This window comes from Plecotus auritus (genome assembly GCF_963455305.1).
Source record: "Plecotus auritus genome assembly, chromosome: 8".
NCBI lineage: Eukaryota > Metazoa > Chordata > Mammalia > Chiroptera > Vespertilionidae > Plecotus > Plecotus auritus.
In genome coordinates this window covers 64,260,112-64,285,055 of record NC_137782.1, presented here as the reverse complement: position 1 = coordinate 64,285,055, position 24,944 = coordinate 64,260,112, and the positions used below count along the sequence as shown (strand labels likewise).

The following is a 24,944-nucleotide window of genomic DNA, read 5'->3' as shown; positions in this document are numbered from 1 at the left end:
CGACTTTGCAGTGAGTGCAGGGCTGGGCGCTCAGACAGTATTGACCAGAGGCTGGTAGCACTGTCCTTCATGTGAACCTGTCAGAGGGGCCTTCATATTCCCCACCCTCTGTCCCCATATTCCAGTAGCCATCCAGTTCGGACCCTTCTAGCCATAGCCAGGATTCAAACTTGGGCCTGAAGGGCTCCTATAGGGCATAAAGCACTTCACATGATTAAATACAGAATTATTTAAATAATAGAAAATAATTGCATTAAAGCAGAGGCCCTTGGCGTGTCAGACAATCCCTTCATTTGCCTGAGTGGCAGAGTTGTAGGAGGGTGGGGTCCACAGCCAGACTGCCTGGATTCAAATCACGGCCCCACCACTTGCAAGCTGGTGACCTTGGGCACAAAGGGTTCCCTCCTAGGGTTGCTTGAGGATTAAATGGGATACACGTAACATGTGTAACACATTGCCTGGCCCACAGCGAGAGTTGATACACAAATGGTATTATTGTTGTTCAGTCACAGTGTGGTGAAAGTAATGATGGAAGCAGGGGGAGCATCATGAAGGACCTGGAACATCAGATCAAGGTGTTTGTTTTGTCCTATGATAATGGGGGGCCATAGAGATGTTTAAGTAGGGGAAGGTACCGGTAGACTTAGAATGGTGTTTTTAACCCAGTGGATGGTGACCCCCCCCCAATTAGCCAGGATACCACAGGCTCCCTGCACTCTGCTGAGTCCAGCCATCTGGGGCATGCTTCTCCCCAGAGAGCAGGACAGTTCACCGCCTCACTCCCTGACTTATGTTCCTTTTGTTTATTGATCTATCTGATGTCTTTCCCACCAGAATATCAGCAACACGAGGGCACAGTGCTTGGTGCATAGTAAGAGCCGCATGCCAGTGGCTATATTATTGTAGCTATTTCAGAGCCCTCTCAACTCTGGGTTAATTTTAGTTTAGGAAAAGGCATCTCCGATGACCTCTGCTCATCCTTGAAGTCAATTTGTTGCTTTATTGGGCTGCCTGGCCTTTAAACTCTAGGTGGGAAGGGTCATTCCCACTAGCTGGGGGTGGGTCCTCCTCTCCAGTAACCACCAAAACCAGAAAGAGCTGCTTCTTAACAACCCTCATGCCACCCGTCCCTACTCTAGTTGCGTGTCCTCTGGCAAGCTGCCTGCCCCGGGATTAAGTGAACTCGTGTATGTAAAAGGACAGGCATGAAGGAGGCATTTACCAGCTAGTATTTGTGAATAGGGAAGTGTGTGTGTGTGTGTGGGGGGGGGGGTTGGAGAGGAAGAGGGGGCTCAGGGAGGAAAGTGGGAAGGGGAAGGGGATTCAAAGAGAAGGAGGGAGACCAAGGCTTGGGGAGAAATGGGGGGTGGGGGGAGAGTGTCAGAGAAGCATTCAGAATTCAGCCCAGAGGACTGCAGTTTTACCCAGGGTGGCAGGCTCCGCAGGCCCCAGGGATGCACAGGGCCTCCCACCCGTTTCCTGCAGGCTCCTGGCCCCTGGCAGAGTCCTGCTGCCCCACCTTTGCTCAGTAACTGGGAGGCACTCAGAAAAGCCGCTTCTGTGTCTCTTTAATAACCTGCAGGCCCGTCCAACCCCACTCCCTCCGCCTTTAAGAGGAGGGGCCGCGTGCCCCCGCCTCCAACCCAAGGCCTAAGGCACCAGGTGACTGCAGCAAGCTGGCCCAACACAGAGAAGCCTAGACGGAGGAGGACGCACTACCGCAGACAAGCAGGGCGGGCATAGGGGGCAGGAGCAGGGATCAGGCCGCCGCGGGGCGCCCACAGGCTCTGGGCCCTCCTGGAGGCCGTGGGAGGCCCAGACAGCCCCCCTCAGGGGACTAGTCGGGAGGAAGAGGGGCGGGATCCTCACTTGCCGCCTCTGCGGGACAGGCACCGCGGGAGGCAAGAGAAAGTCTGCTTGACGCGCGCCAGCAGCGGCAGCGGCCCGTGGGCTTCCCGGGGCGTCCGCGGCACCAGGCGCTGCAGGGTTCCCTCGGAGGCCGAGGACTGCGGCGCGGGGGAGGCGGCCGAGGTCGCGGAGCCCTGCCGGCAGCGCTTGCACAGTGGCAGCAGCAAGCGCATCTCCTCCTCGTCGCGGAACGGGCTCTCTCCGAAGCGCTCCTCCAGCTGCCGGCGAAGCTGGGGTGGGGATGTAGGGGTTCGGTCGGTGCCAGGCCGTTGGCCCGGTTCCCTCCCCGATCCTTAGAGCTTCTGCCCTTGGGCCAGCTTCCCACACCTCGCTAAGCCCCTCCTCTTCCCGAATGTCCCCTTAGCCTCCATTCTGCGTTTCCATCCTCCTTACGGAGCCCCTCCATGAGTCCCTTCCCTCTCCCTGAACCCACTTTCCTTTAGGACACTCCATCTTCCAGACCTGCCAAAGTGACCCTCCTACCTGCACATGGGAAACCGCATTAATCCCTCCCCCCTGCACGGAACTCCACTCACACCGGGCCTATTCTTTGCCTGCCTCTTTCCTAAAGCCTTGCAGACAAGCCTCTGGGTGCCCGCTGCCACCTGCTGAGCGCCTTCCTGCACTTGCTGCTTCTCTCTCTCTGTCTCTCTTCCCTGGTTGTTTGGGAAGCCCCAGTCCCTGATATCTCCACGTGCCACCTGCCCATTGGGCAAAAGAGAAGGGACTGCTTTGGCCTCATCAAGGAGCCAGGGGTAGAGTAGGAGATGGACATTTCTCTCCAAAGGGGCCCAAACGCTCAAATGCCCTTCGGGTTCCAGGCAGGTAGAGCAGGTAGTTCTGGGACCTGATCAAATTGTCGGGTCCAGAGTCTGGCCCAAAGGCATTCAGATTCTAAATGAAACAGAAAATGTCTAGCTATACAAACAAAATACACCTAGGGGCTATATTAGCTCAAGGGCCATGCATTTGAGACCCCAGAAAAATCTTCTGCCAGGTCTGAAGCAGAGGCTAAATTCTTTTTGTTTGTTTGTCTTTTTGTTTGTTTTTGTTAATCCTCACCCGAGGATATTTTTTCCATTGATTCCTAGAGAGAGTGGAAGGGAAGAGGGGAAGAGAGGGAGAGAGAGAGAGAAACATCGATGTGAGAGACACACATCGATTGGTTGCCTCCCACATTCTCCCCGACTCGACCAGGGCCGGGGATCAAATCTACAACCCAGGTATGTGCCCTTGACCAGTAATCGAGCCCATGACCCTTCAATCCATGGGCAGGTGTTCTAACCACTGAGCAACCCTGCCAGGGCTAAATTCTTTCCAATCAGTGCTCAGCTCAAGTGGGAAGAGCCTCCCACCCTGTCCCAGCCCCTGCCCCAGTCCCTACCTTCCGGGAACTGCCCCAGCCAAACTCTTCGAGCTGCTGCCTAAAGCCTGGGTTGGGGTTAGCAATGGGCCGGGTGGACTTGATGGCTTCAAGCACTTCCCGCCAGCCTAGTCCCGTCACAGTCATCACATATGCTGTCACGATGGTGGTACTTCGAGAGATGCCTGCAAAGCTGATTACCCCACCCCAAGCTTCAGGTAAGGCCCAGTCTTCTCTGTGCCCCCCCAGATAACTCATCCCCACTTCCACTCTCCCACCCTTGCCTCCTGAGCTCCAACCACAAGGAACCTGCCAGGACCTATCTCCCCACCTCCAGGCCTTTGCCCATTCTGTTCCCTCTGCCTGGAGAATCCCCAGGCATTCCTCCACATTAAAGTCCTGAGTGAAACATCATTTCATTCATTCATTCATTCAACTAACGTTTACTGATCCTCTGTTGTTTTTCAGATACTGGGGATCTAGTGGGAAGTAAAACAGAGATGATCTCTGTCATCCTGATACTTACAGTATGGTTGGGGGAGACAGACACTAACCAGGGAAACGATTTCAGGTGGTGACAATGAAGATAAGTCCAGGGGCTAGGAGATGGTATAGGAAGAGATATTAATCTAGTGGGGGGGGGGGGATGGGGAGGATGAGGGAAGCTGTTCCTAAGGAAGTGACACCACGCTGAGTCTTGAACAGTATGTAGGAAGACCAGGAGATGGGAGCCTGGTGGACTTGAAAAACAAGGAGATGGCCAGTGCATTTTGAGCAGGGGAAGGAGGGAGAGAGGGTGAGAGACAGGGCTGCAGGTAGCTGTTCCTGTGGCTGGGTCTCCAGCATAGGGTTAGTGCTCAGTGAGAAGTTATGAAATGAGTGACATATACTGGGCTAGGGGCTCCTGGGAAGACTTGGGGGTCCCATCTCCCAGCCTGGGGTTCTCCACTACCCTGCACTACTATGGCTCAAATGCCTAGAGGGGAGGGGAGGGAGCCAGAACTCTTGGTAGGTATTTGGTTACCTGCATGACCTCACCTCCCAATAGCCCAGCATGTCAGCATTCTTTTCCCCATTTTACAGATGAGGAAATTGAGTCTCAGGGAGAAACAGCTATTTGGCCATGGCCTCACAGCTGGTGAAGGACAGAGCCCTGATTTGAGCCCCCTTTCAGCTTCTATCAGATGAACGGTGGATGGTCAGCCATTGTGACAACTGGACAAGATCTGCCACACGTTCCTCCTTCCCCATAGGATGAGTGTGTGTTTGGGGTAGAGGACAGCCACTTACTTCCTTTCTTCCCACTCCCCTCTTAACTCACCAATGCACAAGGCAGTTCCCCCCGTTGAGGCGGCAACAGTGGATGAAGTTGATACATTCTTTGAAGTGCTTTTTGCTAGAAAAGAAAGCAATGGGGAGGGAGCACTGGGGGGGATGTCTCCCAGTTGTCCCCCTCCCGATTTATGGGATGGCAAGAGACAAAGAGCCTGGGGGTCCTTAGGTCAGCTAGTGGGTGCAGTGAGTAGGGGCCAATACTGTCATTTGAGGTGGGGATGTGTGTGAAACAATAAAGAGAGGCCCATCATGGCAGGTTCCACTACAGAGGCCGGGAAACCTCCCCAGTGTGTCCTGGGGACCCTATTTTCACAGGGGAGAGAGAATCTTGATTTTTTTAAGGAAATGGGTGGGAGGAGACACAGGGGTCCCCTTCCTCTGGGGGTCTGCAATCACTGGGGACAGTGATGGTCTATAACGGGGCTGACAGCAAGATTCCAGAGGGGCAGGGGTGCCTTGTCTGGGCCCCTCCCAGGCTGGAGGCACTGCTGCTAACATGAACAAAAATCCTGGGTTCTGAGCCCCCATTATACTCCAGGCCTTATCCTAGATCCTCAACCCATGCCATCTGATCTCGGAAAGCCTCCTTGATGCTGACCACACCCCCATTGTTCCTCTCAGAGAAGGGAAGTGATTTGTCCAAGGTCACACAGCAAGTAAATGGCAAAGCCTGGCCAGAACCCAGATATCTTAACTCCAAGGCCAGGAACCAGCTGAGCCTGACCTTTCCAAATCCGCTGGTGCAGCTGATCCTGTGAGCCGGGGTACTTTCTCCAATTCACAGCAGAAGAGACTCAGCTCTGGGAGGTTAATGGTCTTGGTCAGGGGCACAGACAAGGTGTGGCTGAGACAGAGTCAAACTTGGGACTGGGTGACCATCTGTGCTGGGGTCCCAGGACAGCTTTCTGGTCCGAGTCCTCTCTTTTCTCCCTCACACCACTTCCCATCCTCCCTCCCACCAACATAGGAGGCAGCTGTCTATCCATCTGTCGGTCCATTCGGGGAACTTACATGGGTACCTCAGGGTTGTCGGCTACTGGGATGCGAAGGTAGGTTATGCCCTGAAAGTACAAAACACACACAGGCAGTGGGAGGGAGCTTGTTTGCACCCTCTTACCCCAGCCTGGGCCCCCAAGCACCTCTTGACCCCAGCCCAGTTCCTGCCCCTCTTTGGGCCACAGTGTCCTCTCTGTTCAAAGAGGACCTCCCAGCTATGACCATCAGTGATTCTAGAACCTTCTAAGAACTTGATAAAAAGGATCCAGGGACCTTTCTTTTAGCCAGGAAAGGGCCACTTAGAGTGACTCCCCTCCAAATGAGGATTACAAAATTACATAGTAAGAAGGGCACAGCAAATTTTATTTTCTTGAAAAGAAAAATTATGAAAATAAGTTTACACTTCATGAATTGTGGTTATAAAATTTGTGCTAATTATTAAAATAATCAAGGAGTGAATTGTCACTAGTTTTTCCAACAAACTTGTTCCAGCATCCTTCACTTCATGCTTCACCTTCACACAAGTTCATAAATATGATTTTTGCCCACATTCCAAGAACCTCATCACTTTTCTCAAGGACTTGTCTTAATCGTTTGATATTCAAATGGCTCTTTTCAGGTATCTGGCCCACCAATGGCCAGTGGCTAAGGGACCCCAGCCACATCCTCATTTGTTAAAGGCTTCATGTGAGAGTCCAGCTTTTCTCCAACTCACTTTCACCAAGGTCACTCAATCCTGCATCTTTTGCAAGGTTTGCAATTTCATTTGCAACACATTTGGCCTTGCATTTGCAGGGCATAATCAACCTCTGACTGGTAAACTCACTGATGGATGGAGCAGGAGAGATGCTTGGGAGAAGAAGGGAGGGCTGTTGGAGCAGGGATTCACTTTACAAGCAGACATTTCATTAGTAAATATATTCATGACTTCACAACCTTCCCCATGCATTCTAGTGACTGCATACTCCAATTACTTCAAAACAAGCCTGCACTATAAAGCAAAATCAGACTCCATTGACCTGAAAAGTTCTTCTTTGAATGACACTGAGAATTATAGATTATTGGATGTTGCTCTCAGAAATACCAAATCAGGCTCATGGGGAAACTAAGGCCCAGGGAGGGAAAGAACCCTGCCTAAGGTCACACAGCAAATTTGTGACAGAACCTGGTCTGAATTTCAGATCTTCAGAGCCCTTTCCCACCCCCAGTTCTTTACCTCCAGTGGGTGACTGAGACTAACAGATAAGGAGGAAGGGTTTCTGTTCATGCGATGAGTATGATTAACTTTGTATTATATCAGCTGTAAATTGTTAAGCACCTATTGTGTGGCTTGCAACAATTCAGTGAGGTCAGTACTCTCATAAAATTCCCTTTACAGGTCAGACAACTGAGGTTCAGAGAGATGACGTCCTATACCCAAGGTCACAGAGAGAATAAGTGAAGATGTGAATGCAGGCCTCCTGACTTCAGCACATGTGGTCTGGATTTCCGGCTTTCCTCCTCTGGGTCAAAACACCCTCACCCCCTTTTCCCCAGGACTCGATAATTCCAGCACCAACTCCTCCTGTGGGAGCCATGCTTTACAGTGTGCAAGGCATCTTCACCATCCCACAGCCCATTTGCCCCCTCACAACAGCCCCCTGGGGCAGATAGGGCTGAGGGATCAGAGGCCCAGAGAGGCAAAGTCACAGCACCAGGTCCCACAACGAAACACAGACAGAGCAGGAGAGAACCATCCATTTGGGGTCATCTATTCAGCTGGGCAATGGGAAGCCCATGTGGGGGCCTTGTTATGGTTCAGTGCGGGCACCTGGAGCCAGATGGCCTGTGTTCAAATTCTAGCTCAACTTCCTGGATGTGTGAATTTAGGCAAATTACTTTACCTCAGTTGGCAAACGGGGATGCTAATATAAAAGAGGCCAGTTTTCAACCAAATGAGATAGCATGGGTCAGGGGGTCAGGAAGGCAGTAAAGGACTGGCACATAGTAGGTACATGATAAATGGGCACTGGGGGGGGGTGTCTGAAGCCCCCTCCCCAATCTATGCACAGCCCTGGGATGGGGGTAAGGAGTACCTGCATCAGAGGCTGAGGTGACTCATGAATGGAGATGATGTGTGTGATCTTATTTCGGCCCAGCTGATCCGGATCTTTGGCATCTGAAAGAAACAGGAATCTTGAGCCAGTCTGGCAGATGTGACTTACATGTACCTGATGGCCCAGTGAGAGGCAACTCCCTGCCCAACTCTCCTTCTCACCTCACCCTCTCCACCTTGGTGGACCCTCTGCCTGGTCCCGGCTCCTTAGGCCACCTCCTGCTCCTGGCATAACAGGTCCTGCCACACCCCTAGGCTTCAGTCTTGTCTCTGGGGCACCCCCAAGTAACAGCCCATCATCTCCCCGCCTTCCGCGTGCTATTCTTTCCATCGCAAACACCCTTTCCTGGCATAGCCTTGGCCCAGTAATTCTGCTTCTAGGAATCTTGTCTACAGAAGGGTTTGTTCACATGAAGTTTTGTGTACAGAGGACAACATTCTCTGCAGTGCTGCTTATAACAGTAAAAACATCAGAAATAGAAGTGGGAACAAACTAAATGTCCATCAAAAGGGAGCTGGGTAAAAAATGAATACTTGAATACTATGCAGATCTGTATGTGCTGATGTGCAAGGATGTCCACAATACATTATTAAATGGGAAATATAGGCGGCAGAACAACATGCAGACTAGGTTTCCACTTTTGTTTTAAATCTAGTATCTGTATCGGCAAAGAGATGAAACATGACCTGGGGGCAGGCCCACACCCTATGCTATCAGAGGTCATTTCTAAGGGCTGGATTGTCAGTATATACAGACCTTGTATAATCAAAGTATATGACACATATCGCCTCTGTCCCCATTTGTCCACACCTCATTCAACACATTTACTGAGTGCTCACTATGTGCAGTCTTGGCTTCTGCCCTCATGGGAATTTGGACCTTATTTAGCCAAATACTCAGAAAGCAATGTGGCATGTGCTGCTGAGGTAGCTCCAGGGAGGAAGGGATCAGGGCTTATGAGAGGGGGGCACCTAAGCCGTTGGGGGACAGGGTGATGGGGAAGGCCCTATCCCAGTTCAGATGCCCCTCCCTCTCAGAAGCTTTCTCTGACTCTGCAGATGGAAGTGACTTTTCTCACTATGGGCCCCCAAACCCTGGACCAGCCTGTCTCTTAACTCAGGCCCGGGGCAGGCAGAGTGCCAAGGCCTTGGGGCAGAGTGGGCAGTGCTGACCAATGGAGTTCCTGAGGTAGACTCCAGTCTCTAGGACTTCTACAAACAGACCTCAACCCAGCACCTCAGGGTCAGCACCTTTAGAGGTGCTGGTCTGGTGTGGAGGGAGAGGCTAGGCTCCGAGCAGCTGCAGACTTGCCCAGTGTCCAGCATTCTGAGCCCTTTGCCCTGGAGATACTTCCCCACCCATGTACCCACCCCTTAGTCCTCGTGAGCTCTTTCCCCCTCCCAGCCTGGCATCACTTCCCTGCCCCCAGCCCCATTCCTGAGCGCCTCCAAGGTGCGTGGGACAGAGCATGAATGACAGGCATGGGCCTGGGACAGGCAGAGTGCCATGGCCTGGGGCAGAGTGGGCCGTGCTCACCAATGAAGTTTCCGAGGTAGAGTCCAGGAAGTACCTACAGGGGAGACAGGCAGGGTGAACCGGCAGGGTCAGCGGGGTAGGGGAGCAGGCCCTTCCCACCCCTGCAGCTGGAGCCCGCAGCCGCTCTCAATGCCATGAAGGCTGTCTGAGCCTCAGGACCGAGGGGGCCCTGTCCCTCTGGGGGTCTGGACCCTGTGAGAGGGGTTGGGGAGGCACGAGGGGGCACAAGGCAGGCTGCCTTGGGTGGGGGCGGGAGGAAAGAGGAGGGAGGGCACGGAGACCAGGGGAGAGGGAAGGGGGAGGTGGACTTGACAGGGTGGGTGGTCGGGAATTCTGAGGAGGAGGGAGTGGGAAGGCAGGGACAGGAGGAGGTAGAGAGTCCAGAGTCAGAGACAAGGGAGTCAGAGAGAGAGAGTCTAGGAGTGACAGGGAGCCGCAGAGAGACACAGGGAGAAATAGTCACAGAAAAGGCAGCTACAGAGACACCAGAGACAGACAGGAGAGAGAGAGAGGGAAAGGGAGAGGGAGAGGGAGAGAAAGTGAGAGGGAGAGGAGAGGGAGAGGGAGAGGAAGGGAGAGGAAGAGAGAGAGGGAGAGGGAGAGAGAGAGAGAGAGAGAGACAGCCCCAGAGAGACACACAGCGAAATACGATCTCAGAGTCACAGGGAGCAAGAGATAGAGAGACTCAGCGGGAGCCAGAAGGTCAGAGGCGGCCAGAGCGACCCGGTCCTTGTCCGGGCGGGGGGCGAGCAGGTGCGGGCTTCGAGGTCCCCGCCCACCTACCTTAGTCATGCCATTCCCCATGATCCCCGGGCCGGGGGTCCGGCCGCACCCCCAGCTGGCAGCCCCGAAAGCGCTCGGGTCACAGCTGCCGCGATGGCCCAGGCCCAGCGCCGGCAGCCTGGCGGGGAGCAGGGGGCCTGGCGTCCGCGGCCGCGCCCAGCCCGGCCCAGCCGCCGTCACCGCCCGCCGACCCCCGGCCAGGGAGGGAAATGATGGAGCCGCCGCTGCTGCCACCGCCGCAGGCTCCTCCTACCCCCTTGGTCATGTGGGGGCCCCTCCCGCGGGTCGCGGCGGGGGACTGGACAAAGCCCCAGTGTGCCGGGCCCAGGGCCCACGGGACAACGGCAGCTTGTTGGGGCCGCGTGGGGCCGAGGCCTCCGGAGGCGGGGGCGAGGCGCTCCCCCCACCCTGGCACTGTCAGGCTCGGGCCGGTGGGGGCGAAAGAGCCCGCAGCCAGGGGCTTAGAGACCCAGCTCCCAGCTCCCGCTTTGCCCGGACTTCCCAGCGGGCCCTGGGGCACAGCACTTTGCTCCTTTGGCCTTGGTTTTCTAGCAGAAAAGGGATGGGGGCTGGACTTTGATTGCTGTGGGGTCCTGTGTTCTTCAGATTCTGTTTGAGACTAGAGAAGTGGGCAATTCCTTCCAACTGTAACCCTCGGTCCCGCCACGCTCCCCATGCAGGCATCCTAACAGCCAACCATCCTCCTGCCCCACTCACACAACCATCTGTTCTCCCATCCTTCAGTTCATTCATTCACTGATTCATCCTTCCATCCATTCATCCATCCTCCCATTGACCCTCCCATCTCTTCATCCCAACTACTTTGACCTCTATGTGGCTGGTGCCATTTGGGTCAGTTCTGCTGGGACCAGGCACATCTGTCCTTAGGGCCCCCAAGAAGTCAGAGGTGAATGGGAGGTGAGGGGAGGGTTGCAGCCACCTGGCCCCTCGGAGTAAAGGAGACTACAACAGGATGTCGTTGGAGGCAAGAGTCTTGGAAAGTGATTCTGGAGACCAAGGTTCCAGGCCCTATTCCCCTCTGACCTGCTGGGTGTCCCTGGGAAAGTCCCCTTGGAGTCCCAGCTGCCCTATCTGTGGGTCTCAGTGTGTTGAGGTGAGCCCTTCTGCTACTAGGACAAAAGCTGGAGAATATAAAGTGATGGAGACCAGACACCTTCTAAGCGACTGAAATAGAAGCAGTGGAACCAGCTGTCCTCCCCATCTATAGTAGTAGGTGACTATGCGAGGAATGTCAGAACAGATAAGGACAGATGATTGACAGAACCTGTTGGAAATGCAATGACTGGAGAAAAAGAAAACCTTTGCTTCTGTGTTTCTTTACTCCTCAAATTCACAGCATACATGGGGCTGCCTATCTTAGCGCTCTCTGAGCCCAGAGTTCTCATGAAAACCAAATTATTCAACCAATACTCACCGAGCACCTACTACATGGTAGGTACTGGGAACACATAGGTAGAAAAGGGAAACAGTTCCTATCGTCATTGGCATATTTTACATCTTTTTTTATGGTATGAAGTCTTTAAAATTCAGTGTGTATTTTACACTTTGAGCACATCCCGATTCAAACCAGGCACATGTCAAACGCTTCATAGCTGTATCTGTCTGCTAACTACAGATTGGACACCTCAGGTTTGGGAGGGTGTCCAAACAAAATAAGCAAGTAGACAAATAAAACGTTTATAAATGGTCACAATTTTCTATGAAGGAAACGAAAGTGAAAAAAAACCCTCTCTAAATAGATGACATTAAAGTTGAGACCTGACATAGAAGGACCCAGCTATTTAAAGATTAGAAAGAGGTGTGTGTCTGTGGGGGGGGGAGGAGACGGAGGGAGTAGAGAGATTTCCAGCAGGAAAAAACAGCATGGGGGGGGGGTGCCCAGCCAGCATGGCTCAGTGGTTGAGCATTGACCTTTGGACCAGGAGGTCACCCTGGATTCCCAGACAGGGCACATGCTAGGTTGTGGCCTCAATCACCAGTGGGGGAGGGGGGTGCAGGAGGCCAATCAATGATTCTCTCTCATCATTAATGTTTCTTTCTCTCTTTCTTTCTCCCTTCCTTTCTGAAATCAATAAAAAAAAAGTTTTTTAAAAATAACAGCATGGGCAAAGGCTCTGAGGTGGGAAAAGGTTGGCCTTTGGAAAGAGCCAGTGGAACTGGAGGGGAGGAAGCCAGCGGGAGTGGTAAGAATTAGGCTGAGAGGAGAGAAGCGGGGGAGTGTGCAGGATCATGTATGGCCATATTGGGGGTTTAGGGTTTTCTTTTCGGTATGATGGAAAGACAATGGGGAGATGTAACTGGGGAAGCCATGTCACCTGATTTACATCTTAAGTCCATCACTTTGGCTCCTATCTGGAGTGTGGATTAGAGAGCAAAGCAGAGAGGCCAAGGAGGAGGTTACTGTGGCCGCTCGGGCAAGACATGATGGTTTTCCCACCTTGAAAATCACCACCTGTGCCACAGAAGTGAAAGCAGGGTTATTCATTCATTCAACAAATACTTACTGAATGCTGGATTATAGATGAAAAAATTGCACCAAAGATATGCTGATATCTGACCTGAGTTCCCAGAATGCCCTACCCATGGATGACATAAAGAACTGCTGATAAATGGTCCTGAAGACTAGTCCCTCACCATGGCCCTGGCCTTTGCAGCTCTGTGAACCTGGGCAGGCAACCCAATTCTCCCGGGTCTGTTTCCTCACCCATAAAGGCAAAATTATAACAGTCTTTTGAACTCCTACTTGGTTGTTGGGAAAATAATCAAGTCACATGTACAAAAGAACTCTCTATTGGGTTAAAAGATCTGGAAACAAACAAACAAACAAACATCCAGTTATACTTATTAGATAGAACACATTTAATAACTATTAACTGTTTATCCTTTGAAAGTGTTAAGTTGTTGCAAAGCCCCATTTGCTGTAAATAAGTCATGAAGTGACTGTTTTATACTAGTAAAGCCAATCATAAAAAAGATACTAAAATGCAGGCCTCATCATTTCCTTGCTAAAAACCCTTCAGTGGCACATTATGGTAGAAAAAATAATGGATCCCCCAAAGATGTCCATGCTCTAATTCCTAGAAATTGTGACTATGTTATGTTACATGGGAAGGGAGAATTAAGGCTACAGACGCAATTGAGGTTGCTAATCAGCTGACCATGGGATGGAAATATTATCCTGGACTATTTGGGTGGGCCCAATGTAATTACAAGGGTTCTTATAACTGAAAGAGGGAGGCAAGGGAATAAGGGCCAGAGGGTATGTGATGACAGGAGCAGAGGAATGGTATGATTTCTGGCTTTGAAGATGGAAGGGGGCCATAAGCCAAGAAATGCAGGTGGAAAAGCAAGGAAACCAATTCTCTCCAAAGCCTTCAGAAGGAATCCAGCCCTGCCGCCACCTTAACTTTTGTTTAGAGAGACACATTTCAGACTTCTGACCTCAACACTGTAAACAAATACATTTTATATTGTTTTAAGTCACGTTGTTTGTGGTAATTACAGCAGCAATAGGAACCGAATACACTCGCCAATACCCCTAGGAAAAAGTCCAACCTGCTTAGCATAGCACACAAGGCCTGTGGAATCTGGCTTATGTCACTGTGACCGTGAACAAAGTTCTTAATTTCTATGGGCCTGTTCCCTCATCTGTAAAATGGGAAGGAAAAATATCCCTCTAGGTCTGCAATGAGAATAAATGAGAGGACACATTTAAGGTACCTAATAGAGACACTGGCACACCATTATAATTATCATGGAGCAATTGACAGGGAGTTAGGAGGCCTGGGATCTATTCCCCTTGTTAGGGCTCTGTTTCCACATCTGTAGAAAAGGAAACGAACACATACAGGTTTAGCATCTTCATCTCTCCCCTCTTCTCCACTCTTTCCTGGCCATTGATCTGCTTTTGCTTCCTCAAACAGGCTTCACTCTCTCTGACTTCTCATTTTGCACAGCCTATTCCCTTTGCCTGGAATGCTCTTCCCACCCCCTTCTCCAGGCTAACTCCCATTTCCTCCCAGCAGTCTTTGCTGGACCCAGTTAGAATCGGTTAGACCCCACTGTCATATGTTCCCAAAGCATCCTAAACTTCCTCTATGGTAGTACTGATTTTCTGTCATTACTATGGCTTGTGTGTTTTTCGTTTGGGGAAAAAAAACCCAAAACAAACAAATCCAGATAAGAATACTTTGACCTATTTGCTTCAAGTGTGTTGTTTAAATAAAACAAAACATTGTAAGTAAACTTGTAGTTGACGTTCCCTTTCCTCTCTCCTCTTTCCCAGAGGCAGCCACTATTGTGAATTTGGTGTGTAGTTTATCAGTCCACATTTTAATTTTTTAAATACCTATATACCCATAAATATATAGAATATGCTTTTATATGTGTTTATAATTAATACAAATTGTAACATTTAAAATATTTATCATTCTACAACCTTCTTTTATTCACTCAAAAATAGGTCTGGAGGATATTTTCTTATTGATATAACCTGAATCTTACATTTTTATCACTATGTAATATTTTGTTATTAGAATATATCCCATTTTATTCATCTATCACCCTAGTAACGGACATTTAGTTTCTATTAATTTTCCACTATGATAAAGAATGTTGCAAAGAACATCTTTATACATATGACCTATGCACAAATGTGAGAATTTCTTTAGAAAAGGTTGTCAACTTGCACTTTTGTTTCAAAATGATAGGTAGTCCATGGGTTGTATAGCTGTATTTGGAGAGCTTACAGCCAATAGCATAGAGTTGGTGCTTAAGTACTGAAATCAGTGTGTGTGCATTTTCAACTTTACAAAATATTTCCAAATTTCTTCCAAAGTGTGAGTGTACCGGTAGCATATAAAGCTTCCCATTTCCCAATATGCTCACAAACACTTGGCATTGATATGTTTTTATTTTTATATAGCTGGTCATAAAATCACATCTTATAATTGTTTATATTTACATATCTCAATTTGCTTATTAGCTATTCTGCTGAAACTTCTTTATTCATATATTTTACCCATTTTTCTTTTCTTTTGCAGGTTGGGGGGAATCTTTCTTAATGGTCTGTTGCAGATATTTTCTCCTAGTCTGTAGCTTGTATTTTATTTTTAAAAAGGTTTTTAATTGATTTTTAGAGAGAGAGAGAGAGAGGGAGAGAGGGAAACATCAATGTGAGAGTGAAACATTGATTGGCTACCCCTGCACGCCCTCTACTGGGGGAGGGGGGTCAAGCCTGCAACCTGGACATGTGCCCTGACCCAGAATCAAACCTGGCAACCTTTTGGTGCACCCGATGAAACCCAACCAACTGAGCCACACCAGCCAAAGCTATAGCTTGTTTTTTAATTGCATTTACAATGTCTTCTGTTATATGGCAATTTAAATTTCAAGAGAGTCATAGATCAGTTTTGTCTTTTATGAGTTGTGCTTTACAGGGTGTCCCAAAAAATGTATACACATGTAATAGCTGATAGCTCAACTGATGTTTTTTCTTTTCAGATTTAACCCATTGGAATTAATAATTAATCAAAGTATATATACATTTTTGGGACACCCTGTATTATTGCTTATCTAAGAACTCCTTCTCCACCCTAAGATAATAAAATGTATATACATATTTCTAATAGTTTGAAATATTTGTTTGCCATATTTGTTATTTAATCCACTTGAATTAGGCATTTATTTTTCATTCCTAGGAAAGCCAGTTCCTTGGTGCCATTTACTGAGTCCTCCATTCTTTCCCCACTAGTTTATGATGCCACCTCCATTGTACAACAAGTTAACACACACACACACACACACACACACACACACACCACACATTGTGTCTGTTTCTAGAATCGCCAATTGTATTCCCTTGATATTTGCCTCTCCCTGCATTATACTGGGACTGATAGGCAGGGAAATGTCTTCTGCCTCAACACATACACTTTGTTATTTTGGTTTGACAAGAGCTCTCAAAATTCCTGATTGGATTTGGGAAAATACACATTTTTATGTTGATATTGAGTCTTCCGATCCATGTACATGGTATATCCCTCCATTTATTCAGGCCTTCTTTAATGTCCTTCAATGTTTGCAATTTTCTCTATGAGAATACAAACTCCACAAGGGCAGATGCTTGTTGATTTTGTTCACTGCTGTATCCTCAGAGTCAAGAATGGGACATATCATAGAGTAGATGCTTAATAAGAATTTGTTGTGTAATGAAATATCTTGCATACATTTTGTTAGACATATTCCCACCTAACATATTTTTTGTTGCTATACAAAAATAACAAAATTTTAAAAAATAGTTCCTAATCAGCTATGATTGGTATATAGATCCCCGGGGAGTGGGGTGGGGAGGGGAAGGAGGTGAAGGACAGGGAGCCAGTACAGAGGGCAGTGATCAATATGTTGCCACTTCAGGTTATATGCAGGGGAGAAGGAAGATCGGATTTGTGTTTGAAAGAGCTCTTTGGCTGCTGTGCAGAGAATGAAACTGGAATGGATAGGGCAATAGAGGTCACTAGTAGACCGGTCAGGTAGGTGGCTACTGCAGGCGTTGAGGTGAGTGCTGGCATAAGAATTACAAAGAGTGACTGGAGAGAGCAGAAGAGACTGGCAGCGTTATCAACGGATCAACTAACTGACCAGGTGACTTAGTGAGGGCCTGAGTAAGAAAACATAGAACCATGGCATTTTCCAAAAGCTGACTTTTCAGACTCGGCGCTCTCAGGTCAAGCGAAGTTCAGCTGGCAGAGGCTCTGGGCCGTGAATGCCCGCGGCAGTCTCTGGCCGGAGTGTCCGACGGCTTCGGAGGCGTGGGGCTGGGAGGAAAACCTGGCTGTAGTGGAGGGGTCTGGGCCACCGGGGCGAGCAATGACTTCCTGCCTCTGGGGTCCGCCGACCGCTCCAGAAGGAGTTCTCTAGGATCGTCCAATCAGAGCGGCGGAGCCGGGCACCACCACCACCCCCGTCGCCTTGGCAACAGGACGCAAAGGCTCCTGCCCGGTGAGGTGGCGGTTTGAATCCGGCCCTGAGGAATCGCGTCATGTCACGACCGAAGGTAGGAGTGCAGCAGGACCCTGGCGCTTTCGTGGTCCCTAAAGAGAGGGAGGGAAGCTGCGGAGGGATTAAAAATGTAGGATCCTCGCGGAAGGATTCCCATGGAGTGAGCAAAAATTATAAATTTAGAGAAAAGACCACAAGTCCCGGCATGCCGCGCGCCATCGGAGCCTCTGCGCGCGTCCACCGAACCAGACTGGCTGGCGGGAAATTTACAAAACCGTAGGACTCGAACTGTACTCAGCGATTTCTGTGACTCAGGGGAAGCTCAGAATTTCGGATTTCCTGACGTGGAAAAGCTCTTAGAGATTTGTTTGCCCCATCTCCCGCTTGCCTACCCATTCATCCATTCACAATCCATCCATCCATCCATCCATCCACCCATCCATCCATCCATCCATCCGGTGGAACACAGTGCTGGCCAATGGGAACACAAGGTGAAGTCCTGATCTCTAGGAGTTCATGGGCCATCTCCCCCATTTTAAGTGAGAAAAGAGAGACCCAAAGAAATGAAATGAGTTACTCTAGAATCTAGCTCTTCCCACTCCAACCACCTTCTTCTTATCCCATGTTCCACCTCTCATGAATGGCAACTCTTTTCCTTAATTCCCTTTCACAACTAAAAATGAGTAATTACATTGGACCTATCCAGGTAATCCCAAATAATCTAGTTTAATCAATATTTTAAAGTCAGTTGGTTAGCAACCTTCATTCCATCTGCATCCTTAATTTCCTTTGCTATAGAATGTAACATATTTACAAAATCAAATAACTATGAAAAAATTTAAAATGTTCGACATACACTGAAAACTAGAAAACACTGTGGAAAGAAATTAATGAAGGCTTAAATTAGTGGAGATTCTGACCATATTCATGGATTGGAATACTCAATACTTTATGATGTCATTTCTTCCCAAAACAATCTTTGGATATAATTCAGTTCCAATAAAAATCCCAAATACTAGCCCTGGCTCAGTGGTTAGAACCCGAAGGGTTGAGGGTTTAATTCTCAATCAAGGACACCTACCTGGGTTGCAGGTTCATTCCTCATCTCAGGGCACATTTGAGAGGCAACCAATCAATGTGTCTCTCTCACATTGATGTTTTTCTCTCTCTCTTTCTCATTCTCTCTCCCCCCCCCCCCATCCCTTCTACTCTAAAAGCAATGGGAAAATATCCTTGGGTGAAGATTTTTTTAAAATCCCAACATATTATTATTATATTTTTAGAATTTAGCAAGCTGATTTATATGGAGGACCCCCAAATTATAGACAATCTTTAGAAAAAAGTTTGGAGGACATGCCACCTGATTTCAGATTTATTAGAAAGCAACAGTAATTAAGACAGTGTGGTAGTGACATTCAGAGAGACAAATAAGTAAATAGAACAAAATAGAGACTAGAGATTGACCCACATATATAGTCAATTGAATTTTGACAGAAGTGCCAATGCAATTCAGTGAAGAAATGAAAAGTTTTTCAAAGACTGAAGCAGCTAGGTAAACATATGGAAAATGGAATTGAAAACATGAGAGAGTATAAAAAATGTAATAAAAAAAGACTAGGACACTTAACTAGTTCTGGGGCAGTTGGAGGGGCTTGAATGGATGAATAGGATAAGATTTTAACTTACTTCTGTGGATAAGCTTATTTCTGCCAATTTTGTAGAGCAGCCTCCCATTACCCTCCTCCAACAGTTCTTTGAGGGGTAGAATGGTGTGGTAGGCAGAATTCTAGATGTCCCCCCACCCCACTGAGATTCCTACCCCCAGCATACACACCTTGTGTAATTCCCTCCCCTTAAGTGTGGGTGGAGCCTGTCAATTTGATTGGATAGTTACTATGGTAATTACAATAGGTTATATGGGACTCCGTTGTGGCTAACTTGAAGGGATAAGGGTTGGGAAGTTAGAGGACATGCTCCTATTGGCCTGGAAAAAAGCAAGCATTCATGTTGTGAACTGCCTCTGGGGACCAGCACTCCCTAGGAGCTGAGAGCGTTCCCTGCCAATGGCTAGCAAGTAAACAGGGACCTCAGTCCCACAACCCCAAGTAACTGAATTCTGCCAAATGGTTTGGAAGAGAACCCCAAGCCCTGGATGAGAACCATAACCCAGGCCATCATTTTCATTGTGGCTTTGTGATACCTGAGCAGAGGCTCCAGCTAAGCCATGCCCAGACTCTTGGCCCATATAAACTGTGAGATATAAATTTGCACTGTTTTAAGCCATTAAGTTTGTGGTTATTTGTCATATAGTAATAGAAAACTAATGCAGATGACAAGTCTGTCCAAGCTGCAGAGGTCATCCTGCACAAGACCAGTTCTGATTTCTTTTCTCATATCTGCCATCAGTCATACCAGGGCTGAGGGCCAAGCTATATGGTAGAAGCAGAATAATACCCACCATCCTTTGAGATTTTGAAAGGTCTATTTTGGGTGGAAGAAATTAACTTTTCTCTGAGTCTTTGACCCAGCCCCCTCCTGAATCATGGATCTAATCAAACATTCAAGGTTGGAGTAGAAGGTCTTCTCACAGATATGGCTGAGCTCAGCCCTCAAAACTGGGGTTCAGGATGGACCTTTGGAGCATTGAAAACTAGGTATTCACTCTACTGGTCATGCCTGTGGAGAAAGTCTACAGTGATGTGGGCCTTGGGTACTTGGGGATTTATTCCAAGGACCAAGTTGCTGGCCATTTGGTGACCAATGAGAACTTGGCCAGGATGACCTTACTGTCTCAGGAGGATCTGGACAGTGTTGAATCTGATGGTTTGAGGATGTTAATATTTGCAGTAAGTGGAATTGGGAAGGCAAGGTGGACATGCAAAACTAGTTGTATCACTTTTCCTTTCTCATTGCAGAATCAAAACTACAAGGGCTATGGATTGTCAAAGGGAAAAGAACGGTGAGTGGTCCCACCCAATTTAATAAACACAGAAATAATTTCCTTCCTTCCTTCCCCCTCCTCCTTTTTAACTTTAATAATCATAATGATGATGATGATAATAATAATAATAATAATAAACAATTATTGAGTATTTACCATGTGGTAGGCCCTGGGCTAGTTACTTTACCTGAATTATCTCACTGAATCCTTACCACAGTCCTTGAAGTAAATGCTACTATTATGACCACTTTATAGATGGGGAGACTGAAGCTTAGAGAGGCTATGTAACCACAGGACTAGTTAGTAGCAAAGTTGGACTCCAGGGCCCATGTTATATGTAACTATGCCTTCCCTCCTCCTTTAACAACCATGTGAAGTTGACTTGATAACTCAAATGTCAACTCCACCCTAATCTTCTGCTTCACTCTGCATCAGTAACCTGGTGCAGAACTCAGCATCTTTTTAGACTTCCTAAATAGAATCCATTTGCACAAAGCAGGAGTGAACAATGTAGACTTTGTTGAATATTTCTGTGGGGAGTTAGAAGAGGTTGTTTACATTGTCTACACCATGGCAAATATTTTAGATATTTCTATTCTTTATTTCATTATATATTTTTGTTCTCTCTCAAGTCCCTCCTGGCTATACCACCATCGTGTGGTCTTCTCTCATGCAGCAGCCATCTTTGCCTTCTTTCTCGCCATACTGACTCTATCCCATCAATGTCAAATCTCTCTCTTATGCAGAGCAATTCAGCTCTGTTCTAGATCCTGGCCCTAAATTTATTCACCCACTCCTACCCCTCCCCCCAAACAAAGAGCACTTCAGTTAACAGGATCCACCCACATATTTTATTAGGGCAGATATCAATTAGAAATATGTTTAGCTACAAGTAACAGGAAACCCAACTAATAGCAGCTTTAAAATATTGTATTTATTTTTTTCACATAACATAAAATCTGCAGGGCTGGTGCAGTAGTTCAACAATGTCAGAGCTAGTGTCTCTGTGATTGTCTTGATCTTTTCCTTATGGACACCAAGTGGCTGCTACAGCTCTAGCTTTCATGTCATGATCAAGATGGGAAGAAGTGGGGAGGGAAGACACAATACCTCTCTCCCCGCTACTCCCTCCCCACTTTCTTTCTCTCTCTCTCTCTCTCTCTCACACACACACACACACACACACACACACACACACATCAAAACATCAAAAAACAAACAAACACACAAACCCCACAAAGCTTCCCAGGAACCCACCCTCCTTATCAGCCTTATATATTTAATTTATTGACCAGAACTGTGTGACATGGACACCCCTAGCTGCATGCGTGGCTAAGAATGCACGTTACATATTGGCATTATACTATGATGATTACCATCCTGTTTTTGTAACACAAAATCATATTTTCAGTATTTATCATATTTGTGCATGTAGGTCTGATACATTTAACTACTCCATATGTCCCATTTTATACCACAAGTTATTTATCTACTTCCTGTTAAAAGGCATATAGGTTGTGTCTTAGTATTGGTTTCCTCCAGAAGCAACCCTGAGCCAAGGATTCGAGGACAAGTCGTTTATCTGGAAGGTGATTTCTGTAAGCACTGGCAGGGAAGTGAGTCAGCTAAAGGAAGGAAACCAATAAAAGGTACATTATTGACAGGTTCTTGCTGTGGGGAAGTAGGGCTCAATCCCACTGGGATTCCTAGGAGATAGCATAGAACACAGTGCAGACTTAACCCAACTAAGTGAAGAGAGAGCTGGAGGACTTATCCATCAACTCCAGTCATCATTGGTTACATGCTATTGGGGGAGGGCAGTTAACTCCCTGGTACTTCAGTTCTGCTCCAAGCGCTAGCTGAGCAGACTCTGGAGAGCCAGGAAAAGCCCTTCAGCAAAGAGCTACAGGTGCTGGGAGTGGAAAGCCCTCTGATTGGCATGCGCAGAAATGTGAATGTCCAAGGGACAGGGCGGACCACCAACAGTATATGCTGCAGGTTAGTTCCATACAAAATATTAACAGTTACTAAGGAACACCCTTGTACAAATACTGCTTAGAACATATGTAGGGTGTCTGTCTAGGGTATAGAGCTAAGATGGAATTGCTGGGTGCAGAGTATGTGCATGGTTAGCTGTACTCAATACTGCCTCGTGGTTCTCCAAAGGGCCTTCTACCAGTAGGGGAGGAATTTCCATTTTAAAGCATTGTTTGTTGCCAGAACTTGGACTTTGAGATTTTTGCCAGTTTAATGTGTATGAAATGTTATTTGATGGCTTTAATATGCCAAATTACTCTCCAAAGGTTCATCCAATTTACACTCCCATCAGCATTGTAGGGTAATTACCATTTCTCCACATTCTTATGAACACTTGGTATTTGTCTGTTTAAACATTTTGTTTTTACATCTGGGATCTAGAAGGCAAAATAAAGCAAAACAAAAATAAACCACACAGAAAATTCACCACCCTCTGTTCTTTGGGTCCTAAAGTCCCTAGCTGGTCTACCTTCTATTCATCTTACAGACTTCTTTTGTTTGTTTGTTTTTATATAGTGTCCTGGGGTTTTAGTTGTACTTATAGAAGGAATAGGGGAAAGCACATCTGCTCCATCTTTCAGGATGAGCGCCAGAAAAGGGAATTTGCAAATACTTATCATTAATTATGAGGATTAGGCATTGCACATAGTAGGCACTGAATAAAATAGTTGCTATTATTTTTCAATGATTCAAATATGCTATAATTTTTGATTTGATTATTTTAAGTGTTGCATGTTATATGCTAAATTCTGAAATTCAGTCATTCTACTTTTTGGTATTTCCAGGTATGCAACTTGACCTTTCTTCCTTCCCCTTTTCTCTCTCTCCCTGGACCATCCTAGAGAAATAGTTGATCCTCAGCAAGTGTCCTGTTGCCTTGTCTTTCAGAGAGCAGAGAGCATCAATCCGGTTCAAGACCACTCTTATGAATACTCTTATGGATGTCCTTCGCCACAGGCCAGGATGGGTGGAAGTAAAGGAGTAAGATCCCCCACCCCCAACCTCATCCCTCCTTCCCTTTGCTTCACAGGTCCTTGTCTCCCTCTGTTTTTCTACCAGTTCTTCTGGGTGGCTACTGGGACCCGTCCCAATTTGTCTGTGACAGGGGCCAACATTTATTTAGCACCCACATGTGTCAGGCACATTATTGATGCTATCTTTGTCTTATTTAAGCCTTATAAGCATCCAGAAACATCTGATTAAGCCAGTTGCTTAAGGTCACAGAGTACATGAGTGGGATTCAAACCCAGCTCGGTTATTCCACAGCTCCATGACACGGAGCTCCAGCCTTACATCCACATTCCAAGAGCCGTAGGCCGGAAGGAGGCAAGAAAAGACATGCCCTGCCCTTAAATATGCCAGCTCATCTCTGCCACCTTCTAGCAGTGTCCTGTAGCTCTCTGTAAGACAAGGAGTGCAGCCATCACAGACCTGCTGGCGGGAATCTAGTGATGACAGGTCCAGGTCAGGGCTGCTCTCCCCTGGCCACTTACTACTTCTGTGACCTTGGACAAGTTACTTAACAAGTTATGTAAGCCCACGTTTTTTCTTCTATGTTGAGCCCTGAGGATACTGAGATGAGTATGCTTACAATGCCTGGCACATAGTAGGTGCTAATATTAGTTCCTAAGGTTAGGGTTTGGATGCATGTAACAGAGACCCAAAGTAAAAGAGGCTTTGACACACTGGAAGTTTACTTACCTCTCCCACTGAAGTCCAGATGTAGGATGTTCAGAGATGGTATGGAAATGTGGGATCCATATGCTTCTGTCTTTCCACTCTGCTATCCCTTGAAGGAGGCCCTTTTCCTCCACGGTCTCAGGTGGAGCTCCAGCCTTACATCCACATTCCAAGAGCTGTAGGTTGGAAGGAGGCAAGAAAATATATGCCCTGCCCTTAAAGGACACAACCCAGAAGTCCCATTTCACTGGCTGAAACTTAGCCATGTGGCCACACCTAGCTGCAAGGGAATCTGGAAAATGTAGAATGGTAAATGTTGGGATTTCTACTGCTATAGAAAAAGGGGAGGACAACCAGCTACCCTGTCATGGTGCTCAATAAATATTCGTTGCATAACAATAGTTAAGCCTGCTAGACACTCTTCAGCACTTTACATGCACAACCTCTTTGAATTATCCAGCAAACCTTCCAGGTAGGTGCTATTATTATCCCCATTTTACTGATGAGAAAACTGGACACAAAAGAGTAAAAAATGTCATGTTTGAGGTCACTCTGCTTGTATGGGCTTGTGCTAGGATTTGTACCCAGTCTGTCTGCAGAGTCCCAGCCTCATCTCTGCCCTATTCTAGCAGCCTCGCAGTGAATGAAGGAACAAATGAGCTAAAGGATGAATCCATGATTCCCACTGCCTGGTGTAATGGAGGATCGGGGAGGGGCTTGGGATGAATTAGAGGAAGGTGAGGTGACTGGCACATAAATGTGTTGTACAGGAAGGGGCTCTCTCCTGTTTTGCTCTGTGGGCTCAGGCTGTCCACTGCCCCTCCTCAGCCTTGCTCCATGGTTTGAGGGTTTGTCTGGTGCTAATGGTGTGGGAGTCCATGAAGCAGGTTGCTTCATGACTGATCCTAAATTGCCTCAGTGTCCTCAAATCAGGAAGTGCCAGAGGTCAGGGCCATTACACCAGACATGGCTCTGTGGATGTGAGGCCTCACCCTTTTGGACCTAACCTGAGGTCTAGTATCTCCAGATAGAATGACGTCTCAGTTCAGACTATCAGCCTGTCAGGTATTTGGAATAGATGTGGCCAGAGCTGTCTCTTTCTTTGCTTCTCACCAAGAAAGATGATGTGATACCTTTGGGTGATGAGCATGAGGACAATATGTTAAGGATGGCAGAAGGGAAGGTAGAAGGAACCTGAATCTGTGCTGCCCTTGTTGAGCAGTTTAATGTCTTCTTTGGTGATTTAAGA

The 24,944-nt window shown here is 47.6% G+C and overlaps 2 protein-coding genes across 5 annotated transcripts in view; one reads left to right on the top strand and one right to left on the bottom strand.

Moving 5' to 3' along the window:
• Positions 1 to 1,531: 1,531 nt before the first annotated feature.
• Positions 1,532 to 23,871, bottom strand: DUSP15 (dual specificity phosphatase 15). 3 transcript variants are annotated; one of them, XM_080684470.1, is made up of 8 exons: positions 10,018 to 10,261; positions 9,235 to 9,268; positions 7,678 to 7,760; positions 5,618 to 5,667; positions 4,593 to 4,667; positions 3,293 to 3,464; positions 2,971 to 2,995; positions 1,532 to 2,138 (listed from the first exon to the last, which is right to left on the bottom strand). In XM_080684470.1, the coding sequence occupies exons 1-8, from the start codon at positions 10,036 to 10,038 to the stop codon at positions 1,651 to 1,653; spliced, it is 948 nt and encodes a 315-aa protein (XP_080540596.1). In that variant the 5' UTR covers positions 10,039 to 10,261; the 3' UTR covers positions 1,532 to 1,650. The 3 variants fall into 3 exon arrangements, with proteins under 3 accessions (XP_080540596.1, XP_080540594.1, XP_080540595.1); XM_080684468.1 differs by lacking the exon at positions 2,971 to 2,995 and having other exon boundaries at positions 1,550 to 2,138; positions 10,018 to 10,258; XM_080684469.1 differs by lacking the exons at positions 2,971 to 2,995; positions 9,235 to 9,268; positions 10,018 to 10,261 and adding an exon at positions 23,717 to 23,871 and having other exon boundaries at positions 1,550 to 2,138.
• The window catches only part of TTLL9 (tubulin tyrosine ligase like 9), a 37,195-nt gene continuing 28,996 nt past the window's right edge, over positions 16,746 to 24,944 (top strand). The window contains exons 1-3 of one of the 2 annotated variants that reach the window (XM_080684464.1): positions 16,746 to 17,092; positions 19,953 to 19,996; positions 22,904 to 22,996. In XM_080684464.1, the coding sequence (XP_080540590.1) occupies positions 17,078 to 17,092; positions 19,953 to 19,996; positions 22,904 to 22,996 (152 nt within the window). In that variant the 5' untranslated portion in view covers positions 16,746 to 17,077. The remainder of the gene's footprint in view (positions 17,093 to 19,952; positions 19,997 to 22,903; positions 22,997 to 24,944) is intronic. The other variant, XM_080684463.1, reaches the window with a different exon arrangement.